Here is a 19,116-nt window from a genome sequence, read left to right as displayed (position 1 = left end):
ACCATTGACCACTGGATGGCGATATAGTGCCGCTAGCTTGTTTCGAGACTAATAAGATTAAAATGTACCATTTATCATAAGAAGGATCTTTGTACAGTATAAGCTAAAAAAAAATGAAAGAAAAACACGAAATCTTAAAGGTTCTGAGTAAACTCGCTTTAGCGAGTCATTAAATATATCTTTATTATATATTTGCATTAGGCGACGGTGACCGTACCCGGATATCCTTGTTGAAAGATCCGCGTTCATCACGGGAAATGGAGTTTTCCATTTTGGCATTCTCCTTTTCTTCTTACGTAATTTTACTTGCGGTTAGCTTTAGATAACAGCCCTTGGTACGTATTTAGCGTACGACTTGATCGCCGTTTGCGCCTTAGAATTCCCCCTCCTTCCTCTCCGAGCTGTTTGAGGTAAACCGACGCGGTCGCATCAGTATCGATAATACACGACGGAGTGGAAATAAGCGCACATACGCGTGTTTGACACAGATATGTTAGATATGAGCCGACGGCAGAGAGCTGGGAGCTGACTAACGACCGGGAAGCTCGGCGAGAGAAGAACAAAACCGGGGGAGAACTTACCGTTTCCATGGCTGTGAAAAGTTAACGTACAGACGACTGAAAACGGGAATAATTCCTCTTCAGCCGAAACGAGGTAAGAACAACCGGTGCCTGAGAGTACTTCACCAAGTGGGGTAATGTCAGGGAGGGTAGGTAATGTCGGCCAAATTTGAGAATAAGAGTGTCTTTGTGTGTAAGGTTCCCCCCGGCAGTAGCAGCAGGCGGCTGTGTCCTCGTCTCAATGGGATTGTTCAGAGTTTTCGTCTGGCTGCTTTAGTGACAGAGCTGGCAGGCTTACACTTTGGACACAAATAGATTGATTATGTGAGAGAGCCTTGTGTATTTAACAGTCGGAGTTTATTCACCTCACCTCACAAGGAGAGACATTAAGTCCCCATAACAGCACTGACATTTGTTCTTTAACCCTGCCTGCTTGGGGCAGCAGGGTTAGGGGAGGGAGATAAGGCAGGAACCAGGCATACTGCAGCCTGGGGTACACATTAACTTGCTCGTGGGCACTCCAGCTGGTTGGACAATATTACGAGTGTGTGTGTGTCTTGAGGCCTGGAGTGTGGCAACAATCTGAAGTTTTGTCGTTAGAGTGTCAATAAAAGGTGTTTTGTTTTTATACCTGGAATGACCACGAAGGGTTAATTATTCCTGCTGTGCTTTGTTCACTGGTGGGGGGTAAATATAGTGTCAGCCCGAACATGCTGGGTTGTGTAGAAATGACAGTTTACAATGTACTGTGAAAATCAGCTCACATCCCACCTCCTTTCCCCTTCTTTTCCCAGTGGGTCCCTGGAGATTAGAAATGAAACCTAATCTCTCTCACCCCTGTCTCTGTCTCTCGCTCTCTGGCACTAACTGTGTCAGCTGTTGGTGCTGACTCGCAGTGGAACAGGTGGTGCTTGGACAGGTGCACCCATAACAAAGGGTTGCAGTCCCTTGACTCCTTCCTCTCTTACCCCTTCTCTCTCTTTCTCCCTCTCTCTCTCTCTTTTTTTTGCCAGATCTGCACTCTTTAGTAACCCATCTATCTATTACAGTACTACAGTGATGATGATTTCTCCTGTCTCAGTCAGTGTGACTCAGTGAGCTTAAGTGAAACCACTCCAGTGTTGTTGTGTAAGCAGCGTTTCATTTTTGGAAATGGAATTGTATTACTAATACAGTAAGCTCCCTGTTTATGTCTTTCTGCGAAAAGCAGTTGGTCTTGAGCAACACCCTCCGGTGTCTAGCTTGAACTTGAGTCTACATCAGCAGCTGCATTACATACTGTAGACTTGCTTGTTCACTGGAATTGTAATTGGAACATTTCCAGACAAACCAGTTTATGTTTTTACACATTCCACTGAGGAGTCATGAAGATTACACCCTTGCAGTTACAAAAAGCTGAGGTCCAGACAGATGACTGGCCATGCAGTCGGTCTCTCCACGATCTGTAGCTCAGGTAGACTTAACTTTATTAAAGAAGAAAATGGAGAAAAAGAAAAGAAAAAAAAGGTGTGGTTTGAGCCTGTTAATGTTCTGGCCGCTCCTGTGTTCTCATGTGTGTATTTTGCTGGCAAACACTGAATTCAAAGATAGAGGATCAGGAATGAGGGCAGCAAAGTTACATGAAGTGGAAGAGAGCAGTGGGGGAAGTTTGAAGGCTTATCTCAGTAATGTGCAGGGACAGTTGAGCAGTGATGAGTGTTGCAGTCACCGCTGTCTTCTGCTTTAACCCTTCAGTGCTCTGCCTGCCAGTGACCAAAGGAGAAATCTGTCTCCGGAAACCAACAGAAAAACACAGAACATTTAGGCTAGACAGCTGTAACAGTGTGTATTGTTCTTATTCTCCTGCTCTCCTAGGGCTGGCATGCCTCATCTTGCCCCTGTGCTGCCGTACACACTCATTACTAACGTCGCTCCTATTCACAATAATGAGCGAGACCTCTAAAGCTTGGACTCTAATGGGGTTTATTTAAATCTCTTGAACGCAGCCTTCCAGCTTTGCTCTGCTCGCCAGGGCCAGTGCGCCTGCGCTCTACAGACACTCCAGTAATCCGCTGGAGGAGATTGCATCCTCGTCCACTGCGCTCAGGCTATCAGTGAGGGAGACTTAAAAGATGGAAAAATACATAACGGGAGCATGGGAGGCTGGGAACGCGTAGCGGGACCCAGATGTAGAAGCATTATGGGGAGAAGCGGCTTTTACACTGCGAACAAGCTCACATCCAAGGCGATAACGGGACCGGGGCGAGGATGTCTCCTGATGTAAGGCAGCGAGGCTCAGCGATTAACATCCCAAACGCTGGAAATATGAGATGAGCGCACGCAGGAGTGGAGCCGGCGGAAGATGGTGAAATTTGCGACCGAGTGCTCCTTCTTCTTCTTTCTCCTGCCTGGACGAACGAAACATCCTCGGGTATTCACGCTTCTCCCAAAGCCTGCGGATCGCTTCCTGCTTCATGCACACTACTCTCCATGGCCCTGTGTACCGCTGTGGAAACTGATCACATTTTTTCTTTCTTCTTCAAATGAGTAACGCTTTGCAGTTATGCTAACAGGACTTAGTTGAAAGCTCACATACGCGTGCGTTTTTAGTGTGACGTTCACCGAACCCGTAAAGCGAAACTACGGATCCGATCCCATGCGAGCGACCCGTGGGCACAGCGATCAGCTAATACTTCATGCCTATCAAAGCTCAAGCAGACCAGGGAGCACCGGGGTGTTTACAAACTGTCGATACTCCTAAAATCACCCATGCAAATGTAGTTTGTCCCTGACGCCGTGGCTGTGGGGATACTCGTTTCCCTGTGTCGCTTCGCATGCATAGACCTGCTATGACAAACTGGCAACCCCGCATAAATCCGAGCGCAAGATGATGAACTGAAGTGGCCTGCCTAGGCTGTGGGATCAGACAGAAATTAAGCTGTGTCTCTCAGACAGAAGAATCTAGGATCATCTCCAGTCCTTGTGCTGGCACAGCACCGCAGCATGACATGGAGCATTGCTCTCGGGTGTTTACTTGGATATTGCTCAAAAGTTGAAACTGAGTTGTAAACATGTTCTGCTGTGACAGCTGTTGAGGTAAACACGCCCGTGGCCTGTGTTGCCTTGAGATTTAATTCCCGTGAAGTGCAGGGATTCTGCACATTTCCGAATTGATCTGTGTGAAATTGCCCTTCCTCACGCTTTCAAACATGTTTTCTTCTGTGAGAGAAATGCAGCTGGGCTGTTTTACTGGTAAACCTCCACAGCAGCTGTTAGTCAGACTGAATGTCTGAAAGGGGACACTTGGCTATTTGCATACTTGTAGTGTTGCCAACACTGCTCCCACGAAATGCGATGCATTGATTTCCTTCTTGCAAATAACTTTTGTGTGACTCTTTTTCCCCCCTGCCCCTTCTACAACATCATCAGTGCCACTACTAATCTGCAACATTATCAACTTCATGGACAGTGGTGTCATTTTGGTGTCCTTTTGCGAGTTTATCTTAAACGTAACACTTTTTGGAGGTGTCTGGTTTTGTTGCTGCAAAGTTTTAAGACAGTGAACACTTTTACGTGCACACGGTTTCCTTTTCCTTTTTTTTGAGACATTTTTCCGAGCATGTGCGAAAGGAAGAGGAAGCAGCACAAGACTGTTGCTGCACAGGCTGGGGAGATGTGTGAGAATGAACACGCAAGGAATTATGAGTGGCACTATGGAAGACTTGGTGCAGAGTGTTACAAGCTTAAAGTCTACAAAAGGGAGAATTACAAGGCTTTGCTGTGAGAAAATTGTATTTTCTCCTCTGTGACGCCAGCTGTTCCATTGGAATCGCTGCTTCTTGCCTCAATTTACTGTTTGAATTGAGAACTTCCACCCTGTTGTGGATACTTGGCCACCTGCAAGTTAAACTCATTTGAGTACCCTTCTTCTTTTTTCTATTTGCCATCCTGTTGCTGTTTTTTTTTTCTTTTCTTTTTTTTGTTATAAATACTTTCTTTCCCAGAGGGATCCATGGTGTTATTTGAAGGAGGAAATTCTTCATATTCGTAGCTGAAAATTGCCAACGGGAAGCAAAGACCACATGATAAGGGTTGTTTGTGTTCTTCAGACAAACCCATTTCTCTTCTGAAGGCTTTCTGTGTGCCCAACTGGGTGCAACAGTGGATCCCTTGTCATATTTGGTGCTTTAGGGAAATACAAAGAAAGAAAACCCCCAAAACAAAAAAAACCCAACATTTAGAAACTAACTTCTTATCTCCGTGGTGATGGGGAGTTCAGCCTCGTCTCTCACTGCAGAGACCGAGTCGGACCATGGCTTTCGAAGTACCCCTTACCCTTCGTCACCCCCTGTGGGCTGGCTCAGGAACAGCCACAGCAGCCCCGTGTGGGGTACCACCTTCATCACACGGCAGCAGCAGCAGCCGTTGCCTCATCGAGAGCGCAGGTAAGGGGCAGCGCTGTCTAACCAATCAAGCACTTCTCTCACATTGAGCACGCTCGGGTCGGGGACAGTTAATGGCAGCCTTAAAGAGGTATTTAATTTTTGTGATTGAGTGATGCTGCTCATTTGCGTTGTTGGCTTAAGAAATGTGCTGCGCTCTCTTTTATAGTCTTACAGAAACGCTTACTGAGGATTCACTAACCCCTCAGCTATGGATCAAATCCACTGTCTCATCAAAGCTTATCTAATCAAAGCCTGCATTTTGATGTTTTTCTATGATGCACCCAAAATCTGACTAAGCCGGATTTGTCAAACAAAATCCCACCTCCTCCTAGCTCGGCTGTACAGTATGTGCTGCAAATGAGGCAGGGCAGAGGGGACTGAATGGGCAGATGGAATGACCTGGGCTCAGTGAAATCAATGAAACCCTGCCAAAAGAATTAATTAAAATATGAATTTAGTGTGATCATGGATATCTATTTGTTGACCCACAAAATAACCCTTTCTGTGTTTTAGCGGCTCCTCAGTTTGCCCGTCAAACATAGCTGTGAGTTTTCAGAGTTTTGGGTTGAGAAAGGTTTATGTGTAGCTGAACAAACTCCTTTGTGGAAGAGACAACGCTATTCCTTTTTGTATGAATAAGATAGATTCACTCAGTGCATCTGCAAGAAAGGCTGCATTAATCCATTGTTCTGGTGTGTGCCTTCTGAATCTCTGATTTGCTGTCAGAACAGCGGCACACAGGAGTTTGTGAGAAGCTTTGAATGTGCCGCACATCTGGCAGTTTTGACTGACTTTCTTCCAAAGCCTGATCTTCCCAACCGCCCTCACAGAAACCTATTTAGAAGTGTTTCCAGTTTTCCTCCTGCATTTTTTTTCCCTTTTTTTTTTATTTTTTATTTTTTTTAGGTCATGTCTCCCGGAACAAGAACAGGCAGTTGATATCGACCGTCTGCAGTGTATTGAAGTTGTTGCTGAGTCACTCAGGGCATCATGGTCTGGTTGTTAGTTATTGATTTTCAGAGAGGCCGATCACATTTCCCCACAATGGATGTCATTATTTATTCAGCATCAGTCTCCAGTTGGGCTTTCATCTTTCTTGATTCCTGCCCACTGCTGTCGATGCTTTCCTTGCAGTTGCTCCACGTTTAACAGTTAAGTCTGTCAAGGCTTCCTTGTCTTATTGTTTCAAGGTTTTCTTGTTTTTTTTTTGTTTCTTTTTTTTGTTGTTTTGTTTTATTTAACCATGAAACAGAAGTCTGGAGATGTAGACTCTTTTGTGAGTGTTGTAGGCCAAGATAAGGAACCAGGCGTGTTTTTCAATGCCCAGGCTCGAGCATGGCTCTGTTAAATATTGCTGAATTCATGATTAAAACTTAAATCTGGCTCGTACTGTCAGTGTAGTTTGACATCATACAGTTTATTTGCTTTTCTTTCAGCAGAATCTTTTGTTTGTGCATCTCTGTAGCAACAAGACTGTGCCTTCAGCACCAATCAGACTACACTCTCAGTCAGTCGAGTGCATGCAGTCCGTTTCTGTCTGCTGCTGGAAGGCATGGAGGGACACACACACACACACACAAACACACACACGCTGACAATAGATGTTTTAGAAAGACATTGCCGTACCACTTGAACGTGCTCTCTCATCTACCCCACTCACCCTCTCTCTCATGTTCACTCAGTCTTTTGTCCATGTACACACCACTGTGTGAGCCTAACAACGTTAGGCAAGCTTTGCTGAGCTGTGACAGAGCATGAAATATAGAAACAACAGTACACCATGAGCCCAGCTAAACTTCAGCAATTCTCTTACGCTTTATTCTCTAATATATTGTCCTATAAACCATTTTCTTTCCCCCCTTTTTCTTTCTTTTTTCCCTCTACCTTGGAGACTGCATGAACAGACTTGTCCTTGAGTAATTTCAGTTTGTTTGCATCCAGCAGTAAACCCCATTGACTTTGGGAAGTGTTTTTGTGTGCCTTGATTCAGCACCTCAGCTGTGAAGGTTCACTCATGATAACAGCCCACTTACAGAGATGTGCAACATAAGTGCACTTGTGCACACTCCCAAAATGGGACATTTAATAGCATTGCTGGCTTCATTAATCCTTTAAAGCAGTGGCGTTCTGTCATTCAGACGTTAATGTGGCTCACAGCTCAAATTCATTCAGGGTGACAGAACTAGCCACAGTAGCCACATGATGTTATAAACTGTTTGAGATCTGATGGCGCGTCAAGTGACACTTACTGCATTAGGTACACATGCATCTTAACATGGCAGCTGTAAATTGGTAGCTAATTTGATAATTGAAGAGGGTATAGGAAACAGATCTATTGATAGTCTTTGGGACTAATATACTAATAGTTAAATGTGAGGAAAAAAATGTCAGACTAAGTAACTTGAATGAAAGTAAGAAAACAAGCCAGAAGACAGAAAAATTTTAGCACACTTTTAGCAATGTGGTTAAGTGTTGTCTCTGCATTTGGATTTGGAGTCTCTTAATCACATTCTTCGATAATCAGATTGTGTTTTTAAATGCGGCTTGAATGTGAAATGTGGCGTTCAGCCCAGTGCATGAAATTGTACACTGATCAGTCTGCTGAGTGTGTCTAACATTAGCTGTGCCAGCACCCGCAGCCTTCTTTCCATGCAGGTTGATATCCATGCACCTCTGCAGAATAAGCTCACCTGTCTGACATGAAATACACAAAATCACTCTGTTTAAGGGCTGTCTACACAGGAGGACAAGAGAAGTTAAACTCTTCTCAAACTTGAGGCTACTCATTGAAGCAGCTACCAATGAGAGTGAAGGAAACTATTGACTGACACACGATTGGGTTGTAAATATGTTTGTACACATTCTTACCCAGGCACCACAGTCTGAAGCATCCACCAGCAACCAACCATCAACAAGGGAATTTATATGTGTACGTGACTTTAGATCCCAATCTATGAGGTTATGACTGTTGTCCAGTGTGTAACTGTGTACAACTCTCTTCCTTCTAAGCGCACATGGAAGGATTCTAATGCTTTCTGATGCTTGAGGTATTAAAAAAAGGAAAAAAAGAAAATAGGCTTTTGTAAACAGCTGGAATTAACATATTTTTTGGCAAACTGGACATTGTCGTCTTTACTCTGGTCTGTAACAGACTCGTTACTGCAGTAAAAATGCTTGAGTAAGCTAGTATTTTCACATCTGTAATGGATCTGAGATCGCAGAGTAAAGTAAATGAAGGAAAAACTGAACATATATGAGAAGAGTTTAATGACTTTTGGAGAGGGGTTTTGTGTGTGCCTCCGGCAGCTTAATGGGGCACAAACTGTGTCTTTTGTGCTCTCTGTGCTGTTTATGTACAAGTGTGGTGCCAAACTTAAGAAGAAAAAGAAAAAGATTTTTGGGTAAAGCGTCAGCTTTGAGACTTCCTCCTATTTGTTGCGAGAGATTCATGTGGCAGTGTGAAACAGACTGAGAGAAGGTGTCTCACGCCAAAAAGTGTGAAAGTTTACATGCCCGTGTTTCAGTTTATTTATTTACTTTTTAATTTCTTATGTTGTTACTTTTCAGGTCATTCTCCAAAGTGATTTAGTGAGGCAGCAAACTCACAAATATACAGGAGAGAAATGCACACTCTGTTAATGTGACTGCTTGTCTTCAGATAAGATAAATGTTATAAAGGAAGCCAGCGTTATGCAACTTTGGAATCTCAGTTATGACGCTATTGTAATTACGGCAGCGCAGTTAAGTTTTATCACAGTGCTTAATGTGTGAAGTCACAAATCTGACTGCTTCATTGCATTTCAGCCACATACTCCTAGCATCCTATGTTGCACGTCGCATTACGGGGGCTCTAAGGTCGGTGTCTGCTCTCTGCAGAGTTGCTCCCAGTCTCTGCTGTCCCAGCATGATGGATGACAGCGTTTATTGCGACCGCGTTCCACTGGCTGTGCTCTCTTTAATTGGATTAAAACAGGTCCACTTGGGCTCAACAAGCATGGTCGCTGGCCGCGTTTATGTCTCAATTATTTCAGCCTGTTCTCTCCCTTGCCGTTGCCTCATCTGATGGAGACAGGGCCGCGTCAGGACAGTCCCCAACCAGAATAGACTTGGCATGAAAGCGTTGTCTCACAGCGTGGCTTTCTGTGGAAAACAGTGCAGTGATGCAGCAGGGGAAAAGAAGGAGGAAAAAAACAAAAACGCCCGTTGGCTCTGCAAATGACATGATTCCAGATTTCCCCACTCTTGTTGCCATGGAAATGTGTAGCATATGTTCAGTAACCTAATTCCACTGGGCCCAAGATAAGACGGCACATAATAACCTGTCTGTCTCGCACAGAACGAAATTTCTGCTGCTGCTGAATTACACCTATGGAGAAAGGGTATAATTCACGTTAATGTTAATGGTTTCACGTAGAAACTAGTGCTTTCCCGTGGCAGGTGGTTTTTGCTGGTCTGCCTTCCCGGGTTAGATTTGTGTCGCAGTAACAGGGGTGGAACTGTTTTAGAAGTTGCCCTCGGGCTCAAGGCACAGCTGCGTCAGCAGTGTCCTTGGCCCCTTCAGATTTGGGTGCCCCCAGGAACTTCAGATTAGCTCTGTGCCCCTGCCATCTCTTTCCCTTCTTCCTCTCTGATTCCGGAGCTTCCTGCTAGCTTCCTGCTTGAGCTCGCTTTGCTCCGTTACTGATGTCTGTTGAAACCCAGTCAGACAGTTTCCTCTGTTTAAAGATTCAAATGTCTGAAGCTGTCTCCACCGCTGACAGATTCACCCATCAAAAAACGAGCGCTGGTCGTGAAATATTCACCGAGGGCACAGCGAGAGGTCAGAAGCCGCTGTTATTGTTTCATTCCTTTTCTCCATTTTTTCCTTTCTCACTGGTATCTGCAGAAGTGATTGGTAGTTCTTAAATCAGTGTGATAATACATATATGGTTCGAGTCCTTCATCATAAGTAGTGTGAACTAAAAAGTGAGAATACAAATGTTGAAACTGATCAGAAATTCACACACTGATTTACTCTGTTAACATTTACACAATATAACCTTTGCTTCTAAAGCTTCCAATAATATTTAGGTTTCATAACAAGGGAATATGTGTTTAATTTTTAAAGTTGCTCTCAGTGTATAGTTTCTTCCGTACTTTCTGGCTGCCTAAGGGCGATTTCTCAAAAGAGCTCGTCTGGTATGAGTCTTTGTACCTTAAAATTGCCCATCTTAATGTTCTATCTCAAGAAGTCTTGGAAAGACTTAATGAAAACTTTCTGAATTATATTTCTATTGTCCCGTGTGATTAAGGCTTTGCTGTCCCCAATCCTTTGTATCACGTCACCAAGTTTCTCTTTAACTGCTGGTGCTCTAGATTACTGCAAACAAGTATCACTTAATGGCTTATCTCTGCAAAAAAAACCCATAAGGGTTGATGTGAGTGAGTCATATTCATCACAGAATTATCTGTCATGTAGAAAAAAAACAGGTTTCTGTTAATCGGTGACCCTGACTCATCAGTTTCTTCAAAAAACAGAAAGAACTTCCACATAACAGAAATGTATCTTTATTTTTTTTTAAGGAGGAACACGTACTCTGGTCTTGTAAGTGAGAGAAATACTTTGATAAAGTCAAAAAGTTCCTGTCTGTGAGACTGTTACAGGCAGGCTGCATTCATTACTGATGGGGGTTCAAATAAATTCTCGGTTTTCTCGAGTGTGGCAGAGATGGTGTAAAAGTGCTGATCTAATCCCCGTCACAGCACACAGGGTGTGTTCAGAAGCAGCAGAATGTTTCAGCTTTCATTATCCATTTTTACAGCTCGTCTGATCCAAGGACATATTGGTGTCTGATAGGTCTCTCTTTTTTTCTCTCCAATAAAAAGCTCTCTGCTGTCGAAGAAGAGTTGTCACTCCTACTGCCTTCCAGTACTGTTTGCATGTAAGAGGTAAAAAAAAAATGTATATAAAAAGTACAAATAGGAATGCCAGGGCTCTGAAACCCTGCTGACAGTTATGAAAATCGCCCCCCATTTTCTCTTCTACTTTAAAAACATCTATCAGTTCATCTTCAAGTGCACAGCAACCAAGACTTTTTTTCTAACATTATATAAGCTTTAAGTTTCTATATTTCCACTTCTCTCCCTGCGCTCACTCAAAAAAAACAACAACATCTGAATATTTACCACCAGAGAAGCCTCACTTTGAGCGTGTTTGTGTGGGAGCTACATCTGGAGCCTGTCTTGCAGTTCAAAACAGTCACGCTCTCCTGAGACATCCAGGCTTACATGGCCTATTAAAGTCATTCCTGATAAACTTGCGTTGTAATAAAACTGGTTTCCAAGAAAGTAAAACAACTGTGGAGATTGTTTACATTCGACGGGCCTTATCATAGGAGTTTAATCCTGTGGGAAAATAAGCTTTGGCAATTTAAAAAAGTATAAGACACCGGACTGCACCTAGGTGTATTGCAAAAGTAACACTTAGAAAATGGTGTAGCCTTAATTATTTGCATTATTGATCATTTATTAGGTTTAACAGACCTCATGTTAGTGCAAGGAAGCCCTGATATTGAACTATCGATGGAGACATTTATGTTGAGTTATTGATTGATGCTTTTACTTTGAATTACACTGTAAAATGAGAGAAATTGACTTTTAACCCTGTAAAGCCTGAACCATGAAAAAATGACCAGAAAATTCACGTTTGTTGTTTTTGCTTTCTTTTTTATAAATTGATTATTTAAAAAATAATTATAAAAAGAAATTAAATTATAATTTTTATATAGGTTTTAGTTTGTATCATATTTTACATCCAGTATTTTTTTGGCAATTTATTATCCAAACAATTATAGTGCAATTAATTTGGGTTTTTGGAGGGAATAAAAATCAAACATGATGTAGCTTTTGAGACTTCCATCAGAAACGACACACTTTGGTGTTACAGGGTTTAAAGTATTGTGACATAGTATACAAAAAACAGTCCAGAATGTCCCAAAAGGTTGATTCTGTTCATCTGGAGATAGTGTTCAGCGGTGAGCTCCTCACTGCCCCATTGTTCATTCAGTGGGCTAGTTTCAGTCATTGTGCAAATGTATTGTTTATAGGGTTAGGAAAACCTGCAGTCAGCTGAGACTGAAGAAGTCACTTGGATGAATTGTTTCTCCCACTGAAAACACCTTGTCTAAATAAACAGAATCAACCTTTTGGGATTTACTTACCTGGATGATTAAGCATGAATTATCGTGGTTTAATAACAATGCAAATAGTCAGTTGCAGCACATTCTTAAAGTATGAAATTAAAAACTCAACTATGTTTACTAGAAACTGTCGATGGACACACCCATGTTGCCCTGGGCTGTAGCTGGAAGAGTTTCCAACAGCACTGAAGGAGCAGGTTTCACTGACTGACTGGCCAAGTCGCACCTTCTACTACTGTGTGGCTCACTGAGCCGGGGTTTTCCCATCATAGCTTTGGAGGTTTGGTGGATGATTACTTGGGGCAAAAGGGTGTGTGTTTTTTGTGCAGCGCAGGCATCAAAAGCTGAAACTGAAAGTTTTTTTTGTTGTTTATAAACATATTTGTGAGTAATGGCACACAGTAAATTGCAATAACAAACACTTGAAGTATTTGGAAAGTCTGGTTGTTCTTGATTCCATCATTGCTTGGATGTTTTCGTGTTTTGTTTTTGTCGGGATTCTCGGCCTACGTCTTCGGCCAGCTTTTCACCACAGGAAGTAAAGTCTGAAAAGAGGTCAGTTACACTAACATGTAACACTCTCACACTATGCTGCTTTTGGTTCTAATTTCCAGTCAAAAAAAAGATTATTTTCAATTTTTTATTTTTTGTAGTAGTGCACACTAGTCTGTTATTAGACACTTGTGTTGCATTGCTCTTCCTCATATACTGCACAGTTACAGGAACAGGTTATGATGACCTGTTAATATCTAAACTCCTTCTGTCCATGGTCACACACGTCCTGGAAATCACATCCTTAAGAGTCAGAGTCCAGAGTTTACATACCTGGAAAAAGTGATAACGAATCTGCTAAGTTTGAAGTTGAGCACAGTTGATCAAAGTTAGAGGCCAGCAATTCCTACTTGGACACATCAAGTAGAAAAAGCACAAGTAGAAATTTACTGATTACAAGATAAATTTCAAAAACGAGTCCTAATGATGTTAAATGCTCTGATTTAAGTGAATGAGTAATTAAGTGCCGAAAATTAAAGCGATTGTATGAAAATGTTAAATTAGGCAGCTGCTTTGTGCTACCTGAATTTAAATGTGAGACACTAAATTTGCAAGACTTTTCTCACACTGTTTCTCTGCTGTCTTGCATGCTGTGTAAGAGCAGCAGCTACATTTACAATTCTTCCCGTCAGACAGGCGTGTACTGGCAGGCTCGACCCAGCAGTGTATGCATTTGGATACATTATTAAATAGGAGCACCCCACAGCGGAGCAAGTTTGCTTCACCTCATTCAGAAACTGAGCTCAGCTTAGATAGATTTGATAGAAAAATTCCTTCACTTTAACAAAATCAAATTGGCTCGCAGGCAGCCAACTCTATTTGATATTCACTGGATCACTGTTTCACTACAAGCTGCACACAAATGTACCGACACCAACCTACAGCTGGAGTCTGCGTTTTGTCTGCCAAGTATGTTTTCATACCAGAGAGCTGACTCGGTATGTTCCTCTCAGATATATGTCCCAAGTGCACGCACATGATAAGAAACGTATCAGCTGGCACTCAGGCAGGCAGCAAGAATTTTGAGTAAACATTATGTTGAGGTCATGGGATTCTGTATAGTTGCTGCGTTGTTAGTTAATGTTTGTTGTCAAGGCTTTGAGGAAATGTTTGTTTTGCAAAAAAAATTCAAGCTCAGCTAGACAAACTGTCATAGAGCCTGAGTGACACTTGCGCTACGGTAACTGACAGGCCATCTGTCATTTAATATCTCTGAAGTGCTGACTGACTCGCTTTATATTTCTGCTCGTCCTGTGTCAGACTTCATTTATTAGACAGCAGGTTAAATGCTTGAATTGTGGGAAGCTGACATTTTTGGCATGTTTTTAGATAAGAATAAAAATCACAATGCCTGCACTGTATAGAAGATCTGACACTGTACTATAAGACAAATACGATGAGTACTACAAATGCAACAATTAAAATGTTAAAGTGGTCAGTCATTAAGGAACTAGGCTATCAACAGCAGCCACCATTTCTGTGCTGATAACATCCATTTTTTTGTGGCCATGCTTATGTTTGTGTTGAATGAGCACTGCGCCTCTAATGGCCAGTGCGATTCCACACCTTCCCCTCAGGCCCTGGGCTCGGGGCCAACCTTGGAAAGGCAGTGCTAATGACTGTCGCACAAAGGCCAAATGTCTCACAGCGAGGCAGGGAGAGACTGGCAAGATTCTCCTCGTTTGATCTCTCATTAGAGTTCAGTATGTATAATGAATCCAAGTAGCCAGAGCCATAGGTGGCCTTAGACACAGTTATCGGTGATTTTTGTAGCATTTCTTAAAGCCTTTCTGACATCTCTTGTATCCAGGGTGCTGTAGATACTGATCATCTTGACTATGTTTGCTGTTTGTAGGTACTCTTATCTAAACCCTGAAGACTTCCTTGTAGACACCTCAGTTGTGAAAGTTAATTTACTCTTTTTATGCAATATTACAGACTTGCTCATTTTTCACTAAGACATTTTAGACTCTTTATAACAGTCTGCTGAAACTGTGATTGTCTGACACCCAGTGAAGCGTTGAAAAATCACCGCAGGGTCATAGATGTTTTTACTTAAGTGAAATTCCAGTTTCAGAGAAACTACTTTATGGGCAGCAGGCTTCATTGAGGACCTCATTGCAAAAAGATAGGCTTGCTAGAGGTGAGGGTGCTCTTCTATTCTCTTCCTCTTCAGTGTAAGCTACTGGCTGACTGCCCAGGTCTGCGACACAGAGGAGCTGAAGTGGGCACTTTTAGAGCAGCTCCAGTGAGCACAGGGCCAAGGACAAAAGGTGTGTGCATGTGTCTGTGTGTATGTGTGTGTGTGCTGCACACTTTTGTTAGCGACTGGAACATGTACATTAAAAACATCCTTTTAAGTATGGTCCAGGAATCACAGGCTATAGCACTTCATCCTCTGCTGCAGGCATGTATTGTACATATAGTCCCGTGCAAGTCTTGACCCACCCCTCAATTCTTTATATAGTTTGTTTCCAAGCAGCCAGACTTTATTTAAAGTTTTAAAAAAATGGGTTAAGCTGTAGTTCTCCAGGCCTGTGAATCATTCTTCCTCTTACATTGCAGAGTTACAGGAATCCTGGTTTCATTTATGTTTGAACAGCTCTGAACATGACCTCTGATCGAAAGTCCTCAAATGCTACAGGAGTACTTTTTATAGGTGCCTGTTAATATCGAAACTCTTAATGTCTCTTGTCACCTGTACAAAAAAGCCAAAGAGAACACAAATTGATAGGCATGAAAAAAAAAAAAATATATATATATCTATGTACAGTGAGAAAAGGGTGAGTATGCCACGTTACACAAGAATTGGACTGAAAATAGGTGGCATCGGGCGTTATGGAGTAATTGATTTCAGATATGAAAATTTGGCTTAAATTATTGTCAGTTTGTAAAAATGGTGAGTGTCTCCACTTATTTGTACAACATGGCGTACAAATGAGGCTCTGTCATGGTTTGGGGCTGCATTTCACCCAGTGGTGTTGGGGATCCCGTCAAAACTGATTCAATTATGAACACACTGAAGGACTATCAGATTTTGAACAACAATACAATACCATCGGGAAAAGTATCTCAATTGGCAACAGCTTGACCATGATCCCAAACAAACTACCAGTACAGTAACATCATACCTGGATAGAAAAACACATGAGTCATGGATCGGCCTCCCCAGAGCCCAGACTTCAACATTATTGAAGCAGTGTGGGATGATCTGGACAGAGAACAGAACAAAAGGCAGAAACATCCAAAGAAGAGCTTTGATTGTCCTTCAAGAAGTCTGGAGAACTATTCCTGAAGACTACTAAAAAAAACAAAAGCTTGACTAAGAAAGTTCAGACTTGGTTGAAGAATAAAGGTGCTTCTTAGAATTGTACAAACTCTGTTTTTGACTTATATATTGTATTTCCATGTGTGTTTGAACATGCATGAAGTGAAGGGTGGCTCAAAGTACTGTACTGGGTGTGCACATAGTACAGTCAAAATGCATTGAGAACCCCAATTGAGAGGTTATAGTTGTTCATCACACCGTACTGGGTGAGAGGTAAATACCGCTGCTTATAACGAGTATCAATAAGATAATTTTTAAAAAAAAATCCTTGAGGCTGATCACTTTAATAAAAAGCTTTCATGGTGTCAGCTAAAGATGGAAATATAATGAATCTGTTATCCCTGTGCTCCAGTGAGAACCGCATCAATTGCTTTAACAAATTCTCCACGTGGCTGACACTGCAACTTTGCTCTCTTGCTGTAGATGAAAGAGGCCTGACAGTTATAAATGTCCACAGGGTAGAATCTGTCATCAAACATGAGGTGTTGACACTTGTTGTCATTGATGTTTGCGGCACTCAGACACGCAGACCTTTAGAGAGCCAAACATGATGTAAACATGTGCCATCCCAGCTGGCACAGTGCTGCCACTTAATTCAACTACTTTTAGCATAGCTGCTGAAGGTGCGGAGACAGGGCTGTAGTCTCAGGACACACCACAGACCTTTATTTTCTTTTCTTTTTTTGTGGTTAGATGAACAATGTCAGTTATGTCCTTTATATTATTACTCAATGAACATTACTTCATTGGCACCCCTTTTTTGTTAGTGGCTAGAAGGGCACTTAATATTGCAGAGCAACCATGAAGACATTGCAGATAAATGCAGTGATAAAAGCGTTTGTGTGCTTTTAAAGAAAAAGTGTGTTCTATGTTTTGTTTATCATTAGAAGGCTGAGTTTACTCCTTACAGTATGGACTTCAGGGGTGCTAAAAGCTACTATTTGCTTCTGCTTCTATAGTTTTGCTATCCTGAGAAAACACACAAATGTAGGTGGACAATAAAACTACCAGCAGTGCTGCATCTATAGATAAATATAGCTAGATGAAGCACACAACCAAGCAGCGAGGACCCACACACTCAAGAGACAACTAAAGTAACACGTTCACATTTCTTCCTGCTTGTCATTTCCCTCTTTACCTCTGGGAGAAGGGATGACAAGAGGAACAGACATTGCGCTGGGAGCAAGAGGTCGTCTGTAAGAGGTCCCCCTGGGATCTGGGGATTCGCTTGATTTGAAAGGTTTAATGAAGTTGAACTAAAGGCAGTTGGCTGGCCGTGACACATGGCACTTCAGGGGAGAGGAGCAGGACCCAGGCACTCCAAACTGCAGTGTCAGCAACAAGGAATTATCAGAATATGCTTTTATAGAAAAAGTTTGTTTTACATCAAGTCTCAGATCTCACTATAACCTCTGTATGCCCAGCTGTTTGTCCGTTTTTCACCTGCCTTGACAGTCATTTATCCAGTCCACTTTGTGGGTGCATTGGTGGGGACTTTAGCAATTGCACTACTGAGTTTAAGGTCATTGGCTCTCATGTTTTGGCTAAAGGTTGTCCTGTGTTACCATTGTTTCCAGTACACTTACTGCTACCTGCTACACAATGTGTGGTGTTTGTTTGGCGTCACAATTAAGTGCCAAACCCCTACTCTAACCTAGAGCTTGCAATCCTGTGACTGTAGAGCAGCTGTCTTCCTGGTTTGCTTGATATGCACCTGGAGTTCTCCCTTTTTTATTTGGGCTATTTTTAAAGCTAATAAATTGTCAGGTGTTTTAGATTACTTTTAATTGTGATTCATTTGCCCAATTAGAACCTGACTGATATTTTTAAGACCAATACCATTGGTCTATAAATTAAAAAAAGCAACAAATGCATTATTGCAATGGGAATGCAGAGCTGAAGTACAGAAATGTCTGCTCTGATTGTAAAGGTTTCAGGTCATGCCCTAAACAAAATCTTTTAACACAGCAGCATTAGATGCTGGCACATGTAGTTCTCCAACCAAATATCACACAGAAGATCAACAAGCTTCAGTCACTTTGAGGGCAACATGTTCTCTGCTGGGGTCAATGTGAAAAACACTGAAGTATCCTGGCTCTTGGCACCTTCCCCTCAGCTATCCTAAAATCCCCACATTACCTTCTCTGTTGGTGTTCACACATGAGCAGCCTGAGTGACACTGACATTTATGGGTTTGTCCAGATAGAAACCGTGTCCGTCCCTTGGGGCTGTCCCTCTTCAATCCGCCCCCACCCCAACCCTCTCTGCTGCACAGTTGGAAGTATCCGACTGTGCTGCCTTCCCTCCAAGGCCCTAATATACCCTCTATCAATAAGTCAGATTGACTGAACTGCAGGCACTCAGAAAGGATTGTACACACGTCAATCCACAGTAACAGACTCCTTTTTAGGTTTTAGTTTGCGAGAGGTGGAAAGAAACCGAGGGGCCTGAATAGATGGATTTCTTTCTGTGCTGCTTTCTCTGTTTGGGTCCTCTTAAGATATGTGGATAGTTGCAAGCTCTAAATTTGCTGTAACTCCAGTGGCATGAATGACTTGCCATTTAAAATATGCCTGAGTCATAAGCGCTGCGAGAATTAATAGACCCATCCATTTGAAATTCATTTGGGCAAGGGATTGACGTGACCTTAAGTTGCTCCCATCTACCCTGCATTAACATTCACTGAGAGGGGAGACAGCCGCTAATATGAAGTGGAAAAGATCCTGTGTGTGTGTGTGTGTGTGTGTGTGTGTGTGTGTGTGTGTGTGTGTGTGTGTGTGTGTGTGTGTGTGTGTGTGTGTGTGTGTGTGTGTGTGTGTGTGTTTGTGTGTGTGTTCTCTGTTTTTTTTTTTTTTTTTTCTTTTTTCCCCTCTTCCTCTCTCTCTCCTGTGTTATAGTGAGTGTCAGTTAAGGAAACTCAAGCAACACTGTCCTAGTATTCTGAGGCAATAGCAGCCTCCTCTCCTCTCTTCTTGCTCCTCCTCACTGTGCGCTGTCTCCCTGGCTCTAATCAGGTGGCCATTGTGTATGGATTTACTGCCCTCAGTGCCCCCAGGAGGGAGATTTGATTTTTT

The 19,116-nt window shown here is 42.4% G+C and overlaps 1 protein-coding gene across 3 annotated transcripts in view; it reads left to right on the top strand.

Moving 5' to 3' along the window:
* Nucleotides 1–332: 332 nt before the first annotated feature.
* Nucleotides 333–19,116, top strand: part of capn15 (calpain 15) — a 44,317-nt gene continuing 25,533 nt past the window's right edge. The window contains exon 1 of one of the 3 annotated variants that reach the window (XR_014875878.1): nt 333–4,984. Coding sequence is in view for 1 of the 3 variants with exons in the window: in XM_085171477.1 (XP_085027603.1) it covers nt 4,806–4,984 (179 nt within the window). In the remaining 2 variants the exon portion in view is untranslated. The remainder of the gene's footprint in view (nt 4,985–19,116) is intronic. The other 2 variants (XM_085171477.1, XM_085171478.1) reach the window with 2 other exon arrangements.

Source organism: Neolamprologus multifasciatus, chromosome 8, assembly GCF_963576455.1.
Source record: "Neolamprologus multifasciatus chromosome 8, fNeoMul1.2, whole genome shotgun sequence".
NCBI classification, from domain to species: Eukaryota; Metazoa; Chordata; class Actinopteri; order Cichliformes; family Cichlidae; genus Neolamprologus; species Neolamprologus multifasciatus.
This window is presented reverse-complemented; position numbering and strand designations above follow the sequence as displayed.